At 37.6% G+C, this 19,989-nt stretch overlaps 2 protein-coding genes across 3 annotated transcripts; one reads left to right on the forward strand and one right to left on the reverse strand.

Annotated features, from left to right (window-relative positions):
* The first annotated feature begins 1,547 nt into the window (after positions 1–1,547).
* On the forward strand, positions 1,548–5,913 carry LOC130101855 (serum paraoxonase/arylesterase 2-like). Of its 2 annotated transcripts, none has more exons than XM_056267707.1 (9): positions 1,548–1,638; positions 1,862–1,932; positions 2,177–2,232; positions 2,438–2,603; positions 4,628–4,754; positions 4,839–5,039; positions 5,167–5,248; positions 5,433–5,561; positions 5,703–5,913. In XM_056267707.1, the coding sequence occupies exons 1-9, from the start codon at positions 1,562–1,564 to the stop codon at positions 5,862–5,864; spliced, it is 1,071 nt and encodes a 356-aa protein (XP_056123682.1). In that variant the 5' UTR covers positions 1,548–1,561; the 3' UTR covers positions 5,865–5,913. The 2 variants fall into 2 exon arrangements, with proteins under 2 accessions (XP_056123682.1, XP_056123683.1); XM_056267708.1 differs by having other exon boundaries at positions 5,711–5,799.
* Positions 5,914–6,837: 924 nt separating this feature from the next.
* Positions 6,838–18,613, reverse strand: si:dkey-56f14.7 (engulfment and cell motility protein 1). The gene is made up of 7 exons (XM_056267709.1): positions 18,302–18,613; positions 16,400–16,536; positions 16,051–16,163; positions 15,228–15,335; positions 14,924–15,003; positions 7,630–7,707; positions 6,838–7,400 (listed from the first exon to the last, which is right to left on the reverse strand). The coding sequence occupies exons 2-7, from the start codon at positions 16,435–16,437 to the stop codon at positions 7,188–7,190; spliced, it is 630 nt and encodes a 209-aa protein (XP_056123684.1). The 5' UTR covers positions 16,438–16,536; positions 18,302–18,613; the 3' UTR covers positions 6,838–7,187.
* Positions 18,614–19,989: the final 1,376 nt, after the last annotated feature.

Consider the following 19,989-nt stretch of genomic DNA (forward strand, 5'->3'; position numbering starts at 1 on the left):
TTGAGGTCCTAGTTTTAAAATGAAATAATTTAATATCCACAAGACTTTACCTAGTATTATAATAATGTTTCTCACTTACCCTAGAGACATATTAAAATATGTAGCTCTTTTATTGATTATTGTGTACCATTTTTAGTTTTACTCTGCTTTTTATAACCAATTGAGATGTCTAAAATGGGATACATCAACGTAAAACAAATAAAACCTAAAACCTTCCGTATCAATTTATTTTGAGATTTTTGTAAGTTATCCATATACATGGGACAAATCAGACATCCAATAAAATGACATTGCACTAAACAAGATGCTGGTACTTTTAGATTTTAAGAAAAGTAACATATATCAATACATTTTATCCTAGCATTAAGTTTTCATAGCCATACTTGCACCACTAAAATCATTGTCATGGACACATCTGAGATCCTTAACAATATAGTTCTGTTTGATATTACACAATCCCCTACCTTGATAGACATGTTAAATACCTTGTTCAATTTACTTTTACACCCAAATAAGATATTTATATTCAGCATCATTACTCCAGCATAATTTTCAGCATCATTACTGCAGTCTTCAGTGTCACATTATCCTTCAGAAATCATTATAATATGCAGATTTGATGCTCAAGAAACATATCTTATTATTATTATTATCAATGTTTGTTGAAAACATTTGTGCTGCTTAACATTTTTTTGTGGAAATACTGATACCTTTTTCAGGATTCTGATGAATAAAGTTCAATGAGCAGAATTTATTTGCATTTATTAAATGTATTTATTAAATTTATTAAAGCATTTATTAAATAGAAATCTTTTGTAACATTATACATATATTCACTGTCACTTTTGATCAATTTAAAGCATCCTTGATCATGATAGGCTATTAATTTATCTCTTTTTTTATTTTTTACCACAAATGTTTGAATGGTAGGCTATCCCTGTTTCCACAAAAATGTTAAGCAGGAAAAACTGTTTTCAACATTGATAATAATATAAGAAATGTTTCTTGAGCACCAAATTACAACTCAAGTGACACTGAAGACTGGAGTAATGATGCTGAAAATTCAGCGTTGCCATCATAGAAATACGTTTTTCAAAATGATTCTCCAAATGTATTAAAATGATTTTAAATTGTAATGATATTTCACAATATTACAGTTTTTACTGTATTTTTGATTAAATAATGTAGCGAGCATATGAGACTGCTATCAAAAACATTTAAAAATTGGTATTGTTTCCAAACTTTTGACAGGCATCCTAATCTACATTATGCCTACATTTATCAAACCAATAAATAAATAAAAAAATTAATAAAAAATCTCTTTATTTACACGCACACCTAAAAAAAGGGCACATTACGCATCAATAGCTGTACGGAGGTGGCTGGAAAAGCCAAAAGAACGGATCAAAGAAGAAACAAACAACTGGGATGCCAATATTGTAGTGCGTAGTTCGAACAGTAGGTGGGGATGTTTGGCAGCTGTGATTAGTGTTTGGCAAGGGTTAATAATGTTTGTGCACTTAGACCAGAGCGAGGAAGGGGCAGCGCCTGAGTTTCAGACATGGGCAAGTTAGCAGTTCTCTCGCTCGCTGTTATTGCTCTTGCAGTTTTGATCGGAGAAAGGCTCAGTTCATTAAGGTTGGTTGATGTGTCCGATCATTACATAACGATTGCTGCGATTACCGTTGCTTTAAAGCAAACTGTTTAACTATTGCAATAAACGTTTGACTACATGTTGTTCTGATCTTTGTTGCTACTTATTGACATGGGCCTATTCATTTGTAGTTTTACATCATTATTGCACATGACAGTAAGCATTGTCATATATTTTACACCACGTGTCGTTTTACTTTCTCCACAGGCATTTAACACTTTCCTACAGAGAACTAACTCAGAACTACCTTCCTAACTGTCACCTAATTGATGGCATAGGTAAGCAAACACCTTTGGGTTGATCGCCTTCTTTTCTGGTCACGTGTCTTTAGCTGGATTCAATTAACTAATCTGAACCTAATGCCATGTTAGTTATATAAATTATAAACCTTGAGGTTCATGAAAAATAATGTCTTATTGGTACAATGTAATTTTTGTGTGTACAATTGAAGAAGCAAAAGTTTCTGACACTGCGAATGTGGATGTTTTTGTAATCTTTGGTGTTATTTTTATGTTTTATCAGATTTTGGGGCTGAAGATATCACCATACTTGAAGATGGATTGGCTTTTCTGAGCACTGTATGTCATACTCATAACTTAAAAATTATTACTGAGTATTTTGATTAGTTATTCAGATATATATTGTTCCCAATCATTTAATTTAATGTTAGCAACAGTCGTTTTCACTAAAAGCACATGTCTATTGATATGCTCAGCTGCTGAGTTTATTTGACAATTTAAATGCAACAAAATTTTTAAATATGTTCAAATTAATTGCACAAAGGGCTTGAAGTATCCAGGCTTACCATCCTATTCAGACGATCCTGGAAAGATCTATACCCTGAATCTGTTGAATTCTGAACTGAAACTTAAAGCACTGAGCATCAAGGGTCAGTTTGACAAAGACTCTTTTAATCCACATGGAATCAGCGTGTACACAGATGACAAAGGTTTGGCATTTTCATTAAATAAATATATACATAAACAAGAAAAGTTGCATTCCAGGTTGAATTCTGTCTATATTTACATTGATATTGTTTAATTTATAATACCTACACACAGGTGAGGTAGAAATTTTAAAATGTTAAATCGTTATATTAACAAATGTCCTGGTTCTTCCAAGCTTTATAATGGGAGTGAATAAAAACTGGGATTTTGAAGCCCAAAAAAGTGCATCCATCCATCATAAAAGTAATCCATACGGCTCCAGGGGGTAAATATAAGCCTTTTGAAGCGAAGCGATGTGTTTTTGTAAGAAAATATCCAGAATTATAACTTTATAAACTGTAATCATTAGCTTCTGGTAACGTCCGTCTGCACGTTCACGGAGAGTCTAGTTCCGGCGGAAGAGTGACCTCTGACCTGACGTATGATGGAGTAGCGTAAGCTTAGGTGAGGGTAGATGCCTCTTGCGGTTCAAACAAATAGGGCTGGGCAACAAACTCAAGCTCCTCTGACATTTTTCTTTAAAAATTCTCGGTTTAGGCTTCTAGTTCATGACTGGTGTTTTTTTTTGTTTTTATTCTGGTTTTGTTTTTTTGCTCTATCCTCTGTGCTTCCACGTTCGTCAATACATCATGCGTCGGGTCAGAGTTCACTCTTCATCCGAAACTTGACTCTTGTACAGAAGCCAGTGATTCTAGTTTAAAAAGTTATAAATATGAATATTTTTCTTACAAAGACACATTGCTTTGCTTTAGAGGGCCTTTAATAACCCCCTGCAGCCATATTGATTACTTTTATGATGTATGGATGCGCTTTTTTTGGGCATCAAAATCTAAGGCACCATTCACTCCCATTATAGCTTGGAAGAGCCAGGAAGAGCCAGGATATTTTTTAATATAATTCTGATTGTGTTTGGCTGAAAGAAGAAAGTAATATACACCTAGGATGGCTTGAGGGTGAGTAAATTATCGGATAAGTTTTATTTTTGGGTGAACTAACCATAGACATACATAATAAAGGCTAGATGTCTCGTCCGCGCTGCTGGCCAATGGAGGTCGACGTCCATACCTGGCGGCCATCTTGCCACAGTCAGCTCGCTCACTCGTAACATTGTGTTTTAATGGTGCATGTACTTTTTAAATGCTCAATTTTCTACCGATTTTCAAACCGGTTGGTTTGTTATAAACGTCAGAGATGTGGTTATGACAGTGCATACTTATGAAAAATTATAACAATGGACTTCCATATGAAAATAACATTGAACAGAACAGATAGGTGCAATGAATATACACACGCACAAGGTATTTATGTTAAATCAATATATAGGCTACTAAAACTCAGTGTACAGAATGGCAACATGATATATATATATATATATATATACATATACACACACACTTTTAGAATATGAATATTACTATTTTAATAAAATAATTTTGTAAGCACTGTGCTTACTTCAGAGATCACTGTTCCTAATAATACAAGTTACAACCACACTCACAGCTTCTTGTTATTAGCCAGCTAATAACTACAACCACATCCACAAAGATTGTAATTTAGACAAAAGATTAGTTGTCATAAAAATCGTTATTAGTGTCAGTAAAACCTATATAATTGAACAGCTCGATTGTGGTCTCAGCCTTGATAACTTGCGCAAGTAGCTGTGATACACAACTATGCTGCACGATTAAGTTGTTTTTCGAAAAGAAAAGCTGCAATTTCAACATGTTCAAGCATCCAGAATTATAGCCACGTTAATAACGTTTGTAAGAAACCAAACCGTTTGTAAATCCGTCAAGATTTCAGCGAGATAAGAGTATTTGTGTTCGTGCAGATCACTCACCTTAACTCAGGTACCGCCAGAAAGGTTGCCTGTGACAAGATGGCCGCCGGTGATGACGTTAGAGACTCCGCCGTAAGACATCTAGCCTTTATTATGTATATCTATGGAACTAACCCTAAATCTACTGTAAATGGATGAGTTTGATAGAAGTCTAATATTGCATGAATTCTTCTTCTCTCACTACAGATGCTGCCATATATGTGTTTGTTGTTAATCATCCTCAAGGCAAAAGCCAAGTGGAGATTTTCAGATTTGTTGAGAAGGAAAATTCTCTTCAACACATCAAGACCATCAAGCATGAACTTCTGCACAAGTATGTGCTTCTTCAAAACACAGTATTTCTATAACCCCAAATCTAATCAAAGTATAAATTCCCAAATGTATGTGCATTTGTTAGTGTGAATGACATAGTAGCTGTGGGGGCCGAAAGTTTTTATGCCACCAATGATCATTACTTCACTAATGAGATTCTCAAGTTTGTGGAGCCCTTACTCTCTTTGCCCTGGTGTGACGTGGTCTACTACAGCCCTGAGACCGTGCAGGTTGTGGCAGGGGGTTTCCTATCTGCCAACGGCATTAATATCTCACCCAACAAAAGGCAAGTTGCAGAAAAAAGCCATGATTTGCATTCATTAAAGCATTCATAATGTAATATTATCAAAGCGTTTTTTTGTGGAATTATCCCCTCTTTATATGTTATTAATACAAATAACATGTCATTTCAGGCATTTGTATGTGTCAAATATTCTGAAGCACACAATTGTTGTCCTGGAAATAAAGAAAATCACTGTATTATCTCATGTGAAGGTAAACGCCAAACTACATGAAATGTTCACACCTTCTTTTATCCCAAATAGAATATTTATTTTTGTATAGATAGAATTCTGTCTTTATTAGTTGTGTTAGCTTCAAATAAAACTTTTAATTTAAAAAGCCAAGCATTCTTGACTTCTATTGTTAATTTTACTGCATGTTCGTTTTTCTTACCCAGGAAGTTGATGTGGACTCACTCTGTGACAACATTGAGGTGGACCGTGAATCTGGAGATCTGTGGCTGGGCTGCCACCCAAATGGTCTCAAATGTGTATTTCATGATCCGAATGATCCACCTGGTTCTGAGGTGTGTAAATGCTTGAGCCATGGGTTGAGCCTATAGGTTCAAATATGTTGAGCTGTCATGTTCATCTTGAATGGTCTTCCAATCCCTTTCCCCTTTCTCTTCGTACTATTTTCTGTCTTAAAAATATATGTTCTCCTGTAGGTTATCAGGATTGAGAACATCCTCTCTGAAAAGCCCCGGGTGACTCAGGTGTATGCAGATGACGGCAGTGTGATCATCGCTTCTTCAGTGGCAACCCCATATAGAGGAAAGCTGCTCATTGGAACTGTTTATCAAAAAGCTCTGATCTGTGACCTTAAATAGCGAAAATATTCACTTGCAGCAAACAATGAATAAAGATTTGATTTGGGTATAGTGCATGTGTATATATTTTAGAAATTGTCTAAAGTTTTAAAATACATTTTTCTTATTATATAATTATTATACTCCATTTGTGTGGAGTGGAACTTAGATTATAGTTTTGAGTTGGCATATGTTGAGGCTTTTTGACTCAATCTAACAATAAATATTTTAGTAGTATGCTCTAAAAATAAAGGTTCTCTATTGCATCTATGGTTCCATGAATAACCTTTAACATTAACTGAAAATTTACATTCCATAAAAGGTTCTTTAGATTTTTAAAATGTTCTTTAAATTAATTATCTAAAGTTATTTTAAGAAATGTTCATGGAAAGATTCTTTGGGGAACCAAAAATGGTTCTTTGACATTGCTTAAAAAAATCCCTTTTGGAACCTTTATTTTTAAGAGAGTTTATGATGTCAATGAAAACTCAATTATGATTTTCTGAGTGAACAGCGCAATGATCTCTCAGGGTGGATACAATGACATGTTCAAAGTGTTTGGGATGGCACTTCAAAAGTCCAAATTGTCCATCCAAACTTTGGCGGTATGAATGAAACTACAGTGGTAATGCTTAAACTCAAAATGTATTGTAATTCAAACTGTATATTAAAGAACAGGAAGGCAGTGTGGATGTCACATGTTTTGGTAGAGAAATCAATCAATGGCCTTTTTATCTTAAATGCTAAAATCTGTTTTCAAAACACCTGCTGCTATAATAATTCTAGCTTACTGGATGTGTGTGTATATACAGTATATCTTAAATGTAGAAGCCAAATGGGGACCAGTATATATTTTGACATTGGAAATAATCTTTTAACTTTAATGTTCAGTGTCATTTAGTTGACTTGATTACTCTGGAATCATTCTTCAGTCCAATGACTAGCACAATAATGTAACTGTCCTGTGAGTGAGTTGTATGTGGTTATGACTTAATGTAAATGTAGACTTAATTTTATTTTATATGATTGTGAAACAAATCAATTCTCAGTGTTACACTAGACATATACTTACACAAAACGTTGTGAATGATACCCCAATTTGAGTTCATTAAAACTGGCGACAGAAGAAATGTTACTGTGAGTTTTTCTCTTTGCAGAAGTCATGAGAGGCATTTAAAGGAAAAAGAAAACTAAAGCATCACATCATAGTCACAATCTAGAGGAAAATGTATGATCTGAACATGATTCCGTCCATATAAGAGGAAAGAGGGAACAGATAGCAAAAAGGTGAGTACTCCTTCCTTACAGCTGATTTTCAGCTTGAGTAAGGACTTTATTCCAGTCTCAAGTGTGCTGCTGGGTAAAGTCGTAAACAAAGTCGTAAGTGCTGGGCTCTTTGGGAACAGGAGGAGGGACGTCAGGAATCTGAATGTTTTCAAGGTCCAAGAGGCGAAGTTTCAGCTCCATAGTAACCAGAGTGTCCATATCTGATTTTGTGAGCTCACTTGTCATCTCTTTTCCCAAAAGAGCATTCAAGCCATCAGTCCAAATACAGAACTAGTGAATAAAAAAAAGAAAGGAATTTATAAATAGAGTATTGTTAAGGATGATGCATTAATTCAAGCAGCTCATTAATGATCATACAACTTAGGCCTACTTTTAATGGCTTTGATGTCCACATCATGAGGTGATATTGTTATCTTATAAAGAACAAAGGTTCTTTATCTTTCCATGGGAGAAGTATACATTTTATTACTGTTCTGGCTTTGTATATCCTGATACTCACCTCATGCTTGTCTGGAGCAATGAAGTTCAGGTATTCATCAGAGTTATGGAGAATGGAAAAAGCCAGCTCCAGCAGCTCCTGAAAAGCAGAGGAAGAGTCGTGATCTCCAACCCTGCAACGCACCTGACCTCACTTACTGTCCCACAATTCCCACTTGCACTTTACTACCGGTGCTTTTGCAAAACAGATGGCTTCTGTCGCCATTACACCCTCCTCCCAAAGTCACCCAGCTGGAGTGCTGAATTTCCAACAAGGTCAATTTAAAACTAAAGAGATTCAGTTCATAAAATTAGGTTTGAGAGATGAATATCCCTTAGATAGATAGATATTCCTCTCTCAGACCTCATATATGCACTCATAAGCACAATTGGCAAGTTGTAAGGCAATTCTATTCATTGAACGTCAATCCCTCACATCCTCGTTTTTATTCCTGACAAAAAAAAAAAAAAAAAAAAAAAAACTTTGCAGGATTTACGATGCTGATGATGCAAGATTAAAGATGCCCTAGAATGTGAAATTAAATTTATTTTGGCATAGTTAAATAACAAGGTTCAGTACATGGACATGACATACAGTGAGTCTCAAACACCATTGTTTTCTCCTTACTTAAATCTCGTTTTTGAAAAACACCCCTGAAAAATAGGCGAATCTCCACATAACACCGACTGTGACTGTTACTGAGATCTCAGAAGCACGCTCGGTAAGCGGCACCTGCCAATACCCTTTAAGCAAGTCCAACTTAGTTACAAACTTAGCGCTTCCAATGCGATCAATACAATCCTCCATTCTGGGAAGAGGGTAAGAATCTGACTTTGTTAACTGATTAACTCTCCGGTAATCCGTACAAAAACGTGAGGTCCCATCAGGTTTTGGAACTATTAAACAAGGAGAACACCATGGACTAGAGCTTGGCGCAGCCAGACCATTTTCAATGAGATACTGGGTTTCTTGTTTCATTATCTCACGCTTGACAGGATTGACACGATAAGCGTTCTGCTTAACTGGACGATGATCACCAACATCAATGTCATGTTTCAACACATTAGTCACAGTAGGTACATCTGAGAAAAGTGTAGAGTATCTATCAATTAACTGTATCAGATCACTTTGGGACGATCTGGATAAATGTGAAAGTTTAGAACTGAGACTTACAAGAGTTTCCGAATTTTGCAAACGAGCACCAGAAAGGCAAGCACTTCCTAAGTGAAGATCCTCAATAGAAGGAGAGTATTCAGAAGGAACCACATCCACAGAAGTTACAACAGCAGGAGTAGACACTGGAGAATCGGCAGAATCTTTAGAGTTAGGTCGAGAGACATACAGTTTAAGCATGTTTATGTGGCATATGCGAGTCTTTCGCTTTCTTTCAGGAGTTCGTACTACGTAGTCAGTATTACTTAACTTTTCCTCAATCACATACGGCCCCGCAAACTTTGCTTGTAGAGCTGAGCCAGGCAAAGGCAGCAATACAAGAACTTGATCACCAACCTTGAATGAGCGTTGAACAGACTTTTTGTCATATCTGCTTTTCATACGAGACTGGGAGTTTGCTAGTGACTGTTGTGCTAATTGCCACACTGAATGTAAACGTTCACGAAATGAACTCACATGATCTAGCACAGGGGTCACCAACCCTGCTCCTGGAGAGCTACTGTCCTGCAGATTTTAGTTCCAACCCCAATCAAACACACCTGGACCAGCTAATCAAGCTGTTCAGGGTTACTTGATAATTACATGCATGTGTGTTGGAACAGGGTTGGATCTGAAGTCTGCAGGACAGTAGCCCTCCAGGAGCAGGGTTGGTGATCCCTGATTCTAGCACATTCTTACAAGGAGTAACCGACTGACTTTCAGAGAGTAACTGTTCTTGTAACACCTTTAATGGACCTCGCAGACAATGTCCAAAAACTAACTCGGCTGGACTGAATCCAAGTGATTCTTGTACCGTATTGCGAACAGCAAACAACAGAAGAGGAACCTCCTCGTCCCACTCTTTCTTATGCTGGAGACAGTAAGTTCTAATCATGGTCTTAAGAGTCTGATGAAATCTTTCAAGCACGCCTTGAGACTGAGGATGATAGGCACTAGATACGCAATGTTGAATGTTCAGCTCTTTCATTACCTTACGGAATACTCTAGACATGAAATTAGATCCTTGATCAGACTGAATAAACTTAGGTAGACCAAAGGTTGCACAGAATTTTACAATTGCTTTCACAATTGTAGGGGTCTTCAACGAACGTAGTGGAATGGCTTCTGGAAACCTAGTAGCAGAGCACATCAAAGTTAATAAGTACGAGTGACCAGACTTAGTTCTTGGTAAAGGACCAACACAATCAATCACAAGCTTCTCGAATGGTTCATTCATCACTGGGATAGGCTTTAAGGGGGCTGGTGAAATAACCTGATTCGGTTTTCCAGCAATTTGACAATCATGGCAAGAACGACAATACTGGGACACAGTGGACTTCATTCCGGGCCAGAAAAAATGTTTCAAGAGATTAGTATATAGGTTTTCTTGATACCTAGGTGGCCAGAAAGTTCATGATCATGAGCCACACTCAGCACATAGTCTCTGTAAGACTTTGGAAGGACTACCTGAAAAACAGCACTCCAGTCATGCTTCAAGTTCTCAGGACTCCTTTTACGCATGAGCACACCGTCATCTAAAAAATAAGCAACAGCGTGATCGGGTAGTTCGGACTTATCAATCACTGCAGAAATAAGTGAAGTCAAAGTATCATCAGCATTTTGTGCCTCTACTAACTGTTTTCTGTCAAAAGGAAAGTCAAATCTAGATTCAAAACTCAAATTCTCTGAACGAGCATTTACAGAATCCTCAACACCTGGAAAATCTGAACTCATGAAGGAGTTAGAGAGATCAATCTCATTTTCAAACTTACGAGCTTGCGCTCGAGTCACAACACAAGAATGGAATACAGTAGGAAATTCCTGAGTCAACACATCATTTTCTGATGCACAAGGTACATCAGTGACCTCGGGAAGACAAGAAACTTTACTTCCGGCTAAATCATTCCCCAGAATAAGAGAGATTCCTTTCAATGGTAACTGAGTACGTACGGCCACTTTAAAGGTTCTCTAAGCGATCCTGGGTGACGTCACTTCTTGTTGACGTTCGAACTATTGTCAAACAAAACGGAGGCTAGCTAGACCCTCCCTCCTCCTCATCCGCACACTAACCCCCCAAACCACACCCCCAAACCCTTCTTGTCGGTCATTGGCTGGAACAGTTTGTTATGTTTTGGGGAGCGGGTCGCTGCAGTTTGTTTTTGGTGCTGTTTGTGAAGCATGGGCTGTCTACAGAGATCGCGTTTCTTTACAGTGTGTTCAGGGGACAGGCAGCCAGCGGATAGTGAGGAGATGTTTGCTGTATATGACAAAAAATGTTTTGGCCTAAAAAACACATGACATCGCTTAGAGCACCTTTAACTAAACCAGTCACAACGTCAGAACGTAAATATACAGAATGCAAGGGAACTCTGACTACACCAAGTTCCATTCCCTGAACTAAAACATCAGAGTTACAACTAGACTGTGAGGAAAACGGGAGCACATTTGCTAGAATAAATGACTGCGCGGCGCCCGTATCACGCAAGATACGTACTGGTTTGGGTTCGGAGTCCAACTCAGAAAACGACACTGTCCCTTCACATACAAAAGGTTCAAACGAGGGATCAATAGATAACAAAGAATCGGAAGAGTGAGTACGCACAAACGCTACGCTTTTTCTCTGATTTTTCCGCTGCAGCACAAGACAAGCAGCAATCAAATGACCCTTCTCATGGCAATAGAAACATTCCCGCAACATCATTGAAGAATCAGAAGTCTGATCTTTTTGAGCAACCACTTCATTTCTAGAACTGTGACGGCGATCTACAGTAGTGTGATGTGAAGAACGTGGGGGCGGAAAATAAACTTTGTGCGTGAGCACAAACTCATCAGTAAAGACAGCCGCCTCTGACAGTGACAAAATCTTTTGTTCATTCAAATAAACTACAATCTTTTCCGAAATGCAGTTTTTGAATTCTTCCATTAAAATTAGCTCTTTCAATTGCTCAAAAGTTGTAACTTTACAGGCAGTACACCATTTTTCAAAAAGTGTGTTTTTCTCACGTGCAAATTCAACAAATGTTTGACTGGGGGTTTTCACATGTTTTCTAAACTTCTGTCGATAAGCCTCCGGAACTAATTCATACGCTCTTAACACGGCCGATTTAACAGCGCCATAGTCTAAACTTTGCTCAAGCGTCAATGCGGAACATACTTCTTGCGCTTTACCAACAAGTTTGCATTGTAACAATAAAGGCCAAATATTTCTAGGCCACTTTAATGTGGCAGCGATGCGCTCGAAAACAGCAGACAGCTCCTCTCCTCTCCCTACAGCGTTGCATGCGTCGCCGGTAAGTCATGAATTTGATGTTAGTAGGCAAATTTCACTAGTTCCTATATTTAGAGAGAGTGAAGTTGACACCTATTTCACTCTCTCTAAATATAGGAACTAGTGAAATTTGCCTACTAACATCAAATTCATGACTTACCGGCGACGCATGCAACGCTGTAGGGAGAGGAGAGGAGCTGTCTGCTGGGCTTAGCAAAGGGGTATTTCCCCGCAACCCAGAAGGTGGATGCCGGGCCTGCTCGAGTTTTAGGTCAAGCTCCAGCTCTTTCAACCGGATGTCTCGTTTTGTCTCAAGCTCAACAGCTCGGACATGTAACAACTGACTTTTGTATTGTTGTCGGCTTAATTCCACTTCCAGTTCTTTCAACCGGATCGCCAACAATTGATCTTTCGGTGCAGGAGGACTACCAGGATCCATGCGAGCCCCATCATCAAATTTGAATTCCGCCTCGACAGTATCCAAATCCTCAGACAGTGCTGAAGATGCAACACCCGTAACCTCACTTTCAACACCAGGCAAGATCTTTTGCTTTACAAGCTCCATATGCAGTACCTCCTTAATCTCTCTCTTAAGCGCATTTCTCGGTACAACTATATCAAAGAAATCAGCGATTAACAAAAAATCGTCTTTGCAACATTTTTCAAATGTCTCCTCTGTAGGAGCGATCGTGAATTTATCGAGCTCAAATTTTGATGCCATGCCAATCTCTATATTTCCTCCCACACAAAAAGAAAATCCCCAGGCAAACACTAGCAAAACAAATTCGGCTAATAGAACATATCTAGCCAAGGGACGAGCCCCCAATTTCATGTTACACCCCGTCTAGGGGAAAAGGGGTAACATGAAAGAGTCAACGAAAAGCGAGGAATTGGAACAAAAGTTATTTATTTTTCTTAATTTGGGACTTACGATTCAGGAGCTGACAAAGCCAAAATAACAAACAAAACAACCTTAAATTTAAACCTCTTTCCTAAACCCTAACCCAAAAGAAAAGAAAATGAAGATACAATCAATAAACCTATCTCCCTAACCAAAACCAGAGATTAAACCGTTTACAATAAAGAAAATAATGGCGTCGAGCTCCCTACTTTCCCAAAAATCAATCAGTATTTACAATATATACAGCCAGGCAAACAAACTGAAAAGGGCAGTCCAAATCAGTGTCGGTAAACAGGCAAAGGGTCAAATATACCAATGAGGATATTCAGATACAAACAGCTTTCAAAACAAATAAACAAACAGTACTCACAGTCTCAAAAACTCTTAACATTCAAATCACAAACTCTCTCTCTGCTCAAAACACAATATCTCCCGACTTCCTGTAAAGGAAGTGATGTCTCTTTTTAACACAAGCTGCACCAATCAGGATCGAGCAGCAATCATCGTGCAGGAACCAATCAGATGGGCGTTCCAATCATCCTGCAGGAACCAATCAGACGACGTTCCTAAACAGACATACTGAGAGACTGACAAAACAACAGAGATAGCAAAATACAAACCATAGGGTCGTAACAGTGACGCAACAGTTGGGATCATTAATATGTACGACTCCAAAAATTTGCATATGCCAGCCCATGTTCAATGACAGGCGGAACTGCGCAGCAGAAGTATATCAGTTGATCAGTGTTTGGATGTACACATGAACATAGTTCCTTCATCCGAGCCTCTGAAGAAACAATGGGCTAATTTTATTTTCTCTGGAAATTTCCAAACATTTTGACGACTGTTTCCTCAATTTGGTCCAATACAGAGATGGCCTCGAATCGAGCTACCAAAGCAACACTTTCTTATGTGTAATTGTTCAAGTTCAGCCAGGTAATCTTTCTCTCAAAATCGTTCAATACTGTTTATGCATCAGTAAGTCAAGCCAGTGACTAAAATGTCAACTTCACATCTTTCTTTTAGTAGGATGAAAAAAAAACTTATTTAAATTGTGAATAAATTATATACAGAAAGCGACCAAAGAACAATCTTTCCACACAGCGCGAGTTTATCTGGACAACTCGTTATGAAATCAATGACGCACGTTACACTGCACAACGAAGCTCTTACTGTAACAGTTACACCATCGTGTTTGCATTGGTGAAAACATTAGAGAGAGTGCAGAAATTGCATTACAATTATAAGATCTTCATTCTCGCGATCAACAGACTGTGATCTGCTAAATGCTCATCACGGCAACATTTTATGTGATGGGAATAGATCTAAATACTTTAAAAACATCTCACGATTCGTTAATCTCGATAGCTGTAATAGTAAAAACGTATAATAGCTGTAGTAAAATTATTCGAGAGAGTTTCACATGTAATACATAGCTATTTCATATGCAAGGATGTCAGCCAATCACAGCAGTGGCCGGTTACACTGAATCCCACAGCAGACACGCCCCCGCCCCTTCAAACAGAGCGTTCAAATCAGAGGCTAAAATCAGGCTAGGAAAAATGCCTTTTATTTCTAAATTATGACTTTTTGATCTAAAAAACATACTAACATTATAAGGGCAACCCAGGAAACATTATAAAATAATAATAAAAAACATTCTAAGGCACCTTTAAAACTTGTTACACAGTGTGTGAAAAGGGTCATCTAACCACTAGATGGCGTCATTTGGACTTCATTGGCATTACTAGATTAATTGCTAATTGTATTCAGCAGTTGACGTGTCTGTTTGTGTTCCACTGTTGTCTTTCCTTGGGGTTGTTTTTACTAGTTATTATTTAAGTTAAGGACTTCATGTATTTTGCCTCTGCAAGCTTCTGCCTGTAAAATCAGCCTGTCTTGTTTGTCTGCTCTGAGTTTGGATCCACAACACCTAGCTGTCTGGTGAGTACCAACTTGTCAAGTTTCTTATTACAATAACTAATACTTCTTACCTTATTCTTAAGTGCTCCTTTCTCCCTCACGTGTGGGCAGTCTTTACCTGTTACCACAGCTTTGATATCTGCTACTGTCACTGAATGTAGAGAAGATGGAATGTTATGGAGAGTTGACCAATTCAAAATTTTGTAGAAATTATATTCAACCAAATTCATTAAAAACATTTAGCTCTAGTCTGCTTCAAGCTTGTGGATCAATATGGTATTAACAATCAATGTGATAAATATAAGCCATTATATTTCAAAAGACTGCAGTTTTCATTTACAGCTTTGTCATTTATAATCAAAAAGTGTTTCTCACCTTTCTCCTGGAGAGAGTCGTGTGATATTTGTCCTTGTGAGAACTCCTCTACGTCTCCATAGTGCAACACTTTGTGGTTTGGTGATAGACGGCAATACCAGAACTTGTCTAGGGGAGATGTATTTATATAAAAATATGCATGTTATACCGTGCAAGTCATTGTTTGGCTGTTTTCTTCTCTCTTGCACAAATATCTTGCTTTGTATTGTCCTTATAATGATCCATTCTAATCAGATTTGATAGTTTTTCCACTAGTAGGACAACACTGTAAATGAAAATCACTTTTGATTAAAAGCATAATTTAAGCTCGACCTAACTGCTAAAGTCAATCAAGTTGATAAATATGATTTTAAATAAAGAGGGCATAATAATAATGGTATAGAGAATTTTTTTGTATAGATACAATGGAGTATTTGCATATAGGCTGTTTTATGCCCCAAATGCAGAATGAGATTATACATTTAATATATTCATATCCTTGTTTAATATAATGCAACATCAAACAAACCAAGCATTAGGGTAAGGTGGTCGAGGGAACCTAAGCCTGTGATGCCCTATATTTGAGTAGATTATTAAAAATGTGTGTAATCTTTATAGACATTAAGCTATAGGAAAAGCTTGAATACAGTGTCTCGCTTCAACTTAATATCCAATCTGATTGTCAATCAATCCGGTGTACAATATGATGTTTTTTTTGTTTGTTAGTGTCATTGCATCTATAAGACTGCAATCAAATCCATCAAATGGCTTTTCTGAATTTGGAACTGAATCCATGAATTGAATCACATGTAATTGTAATCTGATTTGTGGATGAGTAACTGACCTTGTCTGCGACGAGCACTGATCTTCCTAAAGCAGGTCCCCTCACACAGGCGGTTCAACCTCTGCCGTTTGATCAGCTCGGTCACCTCTGGCTGGAGTTTCTCTCGTAGTTCTCTAAACGCACACAGACATGTTACCTCGAAGCAGCAACAAACCAGTGGCTCGTCGTACCATTGTTAAGGGCTAGTTAAGAAAGTTGACACACAGATATAGGGCTGCATGATTTGAGAAAAAATAAATAATTGAATTCCCCCGCAAATTAATAATGAATTAAATATGAATCGTCTGACAGGACATTCAGAATTAGCAGTGAATTGCTTCATTTATATACTATAAGAAGATGCACTTACAGCATTGGGCGTGATTTGGGGTCCTCCTGGCTCAACATCTCTGATTTCAGCAAGGGTCTGTGTGGCCTGCCACTGCCCACCGTGTTAAATCGCAATGTGACACTTTGGGTGGCGTACCATTTCTGTTTTTTCTCCACCTACAGAAATAGAGACAGTCGTTCAAATGCAACGCATCTTTTGCTTTGTTCATATGACGTGATTTCCTTTTGCTTGATGGCCTGGAGGCTTCACCAGCTGTCATTGTAGTTCGCTGTTGAAAAGCGTTTTGTGTCTTAACAGTGATTTGCTGATGGCTATACTGCAGTTTTAGTCTGAGTCTTTATCTGTGTGGCTTAATGGAGTTTTTCTTTGTCTCAGACCTCGCATCCCTTTGTGTGGCCATTGGGTACATGCCTGGCACAGTGCTGAGGTCTGGCAGGGGGAACTGAGGAGCTCAATGGGATTAAGGCCCTGTCAGTCTAATCTCTAACAGTGCTGTGACAGTCAGAGCCTGGGGAGAAACATGCTGACACAGTGCACTAAAGTGAGTAGGCCAGCTGATGTCTGGACACATCGGTTATGGTTCGTTTCGGTTGCCATGTGTTTTGTCTTTTTGGACAGGCAGCATCTATTTAAATTGTCACAATTTCTACTCTGCCCTTTTATGAATTTACTTAATCTCATAAACAATGACATTTTCATTGCAGATTTTAACTGACACTTTTTTTTTAAATAGTGTATAAGACTTTTTTCTTTTTAATTGCAATTGACACACTTAAGTGTGTACTTAAGCATTTTGATGATTCTGGAAATGTATTTTAGTGACTCAATGAAAACTTAAATCCCTAAATAACAGTTTATTCTGTTATTTCTGTAGACCTTCTGTAGACTGTAGACCATTAGCTATATGACCGTGAACTTAGATTTGGGTTACAGGAGGGAAATATCCTCCATGGGGGATAATAAAAACAAGACCAAATAGACTAAAAAGTGTGTATAAGAGAGCATTAAAGTTTTTATAGCTGTTGTTATTAAGAATAAAAAAAATACTTTGCTGCATAAAACGATAGAGTAAATTAAATGAATTGCCCAAATTGCATGTGTAAAAATTCCATACTGAGAGTATATTGAGATTTTTTTTTTTATTACATCTATTTTCTTTAATAAATTTGTTTTATAGAGTATTATTATAAATAAATAAATAGATAATTTTATTCCTTTTGAGTACTACTTAATCGGTCAATATTTGGCAACACATGCAGGATCAGGATCCTGTAATTCATGTTTCTATTGGAAGATCATAAGGATAGAGGAAGGCAAATATATGCAATTATTAATTGTAGCCATGTATTAAAATTTTATACAATACAATATTCTGACTACTTTTTCACCATGCTTCCGGTACCTTTCATTACTTAGCCTGTCTAGATAAACTGTTGATTCCTCCAGATAGTAAACATTTGTATAGCAGCACTATCAATCACCCAGTATAAATGAAATGAGAATTAAGCCTCTAATATCAAGCAATAAGCAATAACGCATCCCCCCCCTCCCCACAGTGACAAACAAAGCAAAAGGGTATTGAAGTGATGAATTAGATCCCTTGATCGAAAATAGGGAGTCAAACATGAATAATAACTATATAATTTTGTGGTTTTGTATAGTAAAGCTCTGACATTCCCCTGTAAATCATTACAAAAAACATGAATTCATTGCAATATTTCAAAATAAATATTTAAAATGGATCTGCCAGCTGACTCTGTTCTAATGTATTCTATATGATCATGCAATGTTTACAGTAACAAAACAATAACAAAGCATCACCCAGTCATTCAGTTCTTCCACTATTATGATTCTCAGGTTACTCTGTGAGTAAAGTCAGTTAAGGTTAAGTATGGTCATTTAAAGGCTTGCTGTACTTACATGTCACAGCCATGTCCATGTGTCAGTGCAGAAATTTCAATGTTTGTATTAAAGGAATAAACCATAAACACTGTTATCTGGTCACAGTGGCAATGGGGCGAGAGAAGTGATGCAGGCGACAGCAGATGGTCCCACAGAAAGAATAGATTCTGTCTGCGTGCAGGTACGAGAAAGGGGGGCAAAAAAAAAAAAAAAAAATAGTAGAACCCAATCTAGTATTTCCCTTTGACTCCTCACTGAAAGAAAGACTCAGTTCTGAACCCTTAGAATGCTGCTTTGCTTGTTTATATGAGTGATCTGCACCGATTGGGCAGATGCCTTTGTGGTGCCAGCCAATGAACAGCTGGCTTTGGTCACATGGGTAGATCACAGAGGGAGAGCATGAGCAAATTGGATGGGGGATGGGGGGAGGACAGGACCAAAAGATAATGATTTAAGAGATCTTCTGTCTTGCTAAATCACATTGAACTTGCTGATGTTTTTCAGGAGCACTGTGAGAATGCAAATGGCCCTGAAAAGAGTCTGACATTTACTGTGAAAGGGAAAAGGTCTGAGAAAGTGTGGAAACGTGGAGATCCTAGCATCGTTCTCCATCAAAGCAAAAACCAGGGGTGTAGTCATTAGAATTCTGTTGTCATGGAAACCGGTTCAGTGTGGCCTGTCAGGCTGGTACCGGGACTCTGCTTACCCCAGTCTTACACAATAAGAGCCTTGCAGCCTCTTCCTTTTTACTTGCTCTTTCACTCTCATCCTTTGGTTTGTAAAATGTATGTACTGCACCATTGGCCACATCGGATAGGAGAGATGTACTTTCATCCCATGAATCAAAGCATGTTGGTACGGGGACAGGCTAGACTAGAATTATAGATGTTTTTGGTTATGATAGAGGTCAGTCATCATCAGGCAAGGGATGAGCCATAGTGTTCAGTGTTGAATTCATCTGTGTATTATAATGCTGTCTGGTTTACCTTTAAAGTGGTTGATTGAAATATTACAGGTGATAATACCAGAGACTTTCTGGCAGGTCAACCAAAAAATTTAATTGTCATGTACTCACCCTCATGTTGTTCTATGGCCTTATGAATTTTTCTTTCTTCTGTGGAATACAACATGAGATGTTAAGTAGTATATTCACAACTTTTTTCCCCCAACACAATGAAAACATACAGTGATCAAGAAAATGCCAAAAAGCCCTCTTAAACCATGCAAACCGCATGTTATTTTCTAAATGGTTTCTGAAAGGGTTGGTTCACCCCAAAATTCTGTCATTTATTAGTGTTTAATTGAGTAATTAATGACTTGGCACTTGGGTTATAAAGCCCTTTGTTATTTTTAGGGCTTGGTAATTTTAGAAGAGACCATCAATTGATTGTACTGACCGCAGTTGACGTGACTGTTCCCCTTGAGCAGGGAATAATTCCTCTGTGTGCTGAAAGCGGCAATTATTAAACTGAAAAAGGAAATGGTGGACAATGTAAGTTCTTTTTAAAGTGTAAAAAGGGAATTTTTTGTTGTTTTTTGTGTGTTTTTGAGTTTTTGTGCTATACTACAAGGAGCATAAAGGGCTAAATTCTCACATGACCAAATATATACACACCATTCAAAAGTTTGGGGTCGGTAAGATTTTTGTTTTTGAAAAGTATCATGCTCCTTAAGGCTGCATTTATTTGATTAAAAAAAATACTATT

Source organism: Rhinichthys klamathensis, unplaced genomic scaffold (genome assembly GCF_029890125.1).
Source record: "Rhinichthys klamathensis goyatoka isolate OS25496 unplaced genomic scaffold, OSU_Roscu_1.1 h1tg000262l_1, whole genome shotgun sequence".
In the NCBI taxonomy this organism is placed as follows: domain Eukaryota; kingdom Metazoa; phylum Chordata; class Actinopteri; order Cypriniformes; family Leuciscidae; genus Rhinichthys; species Rhinichthys klamathensis.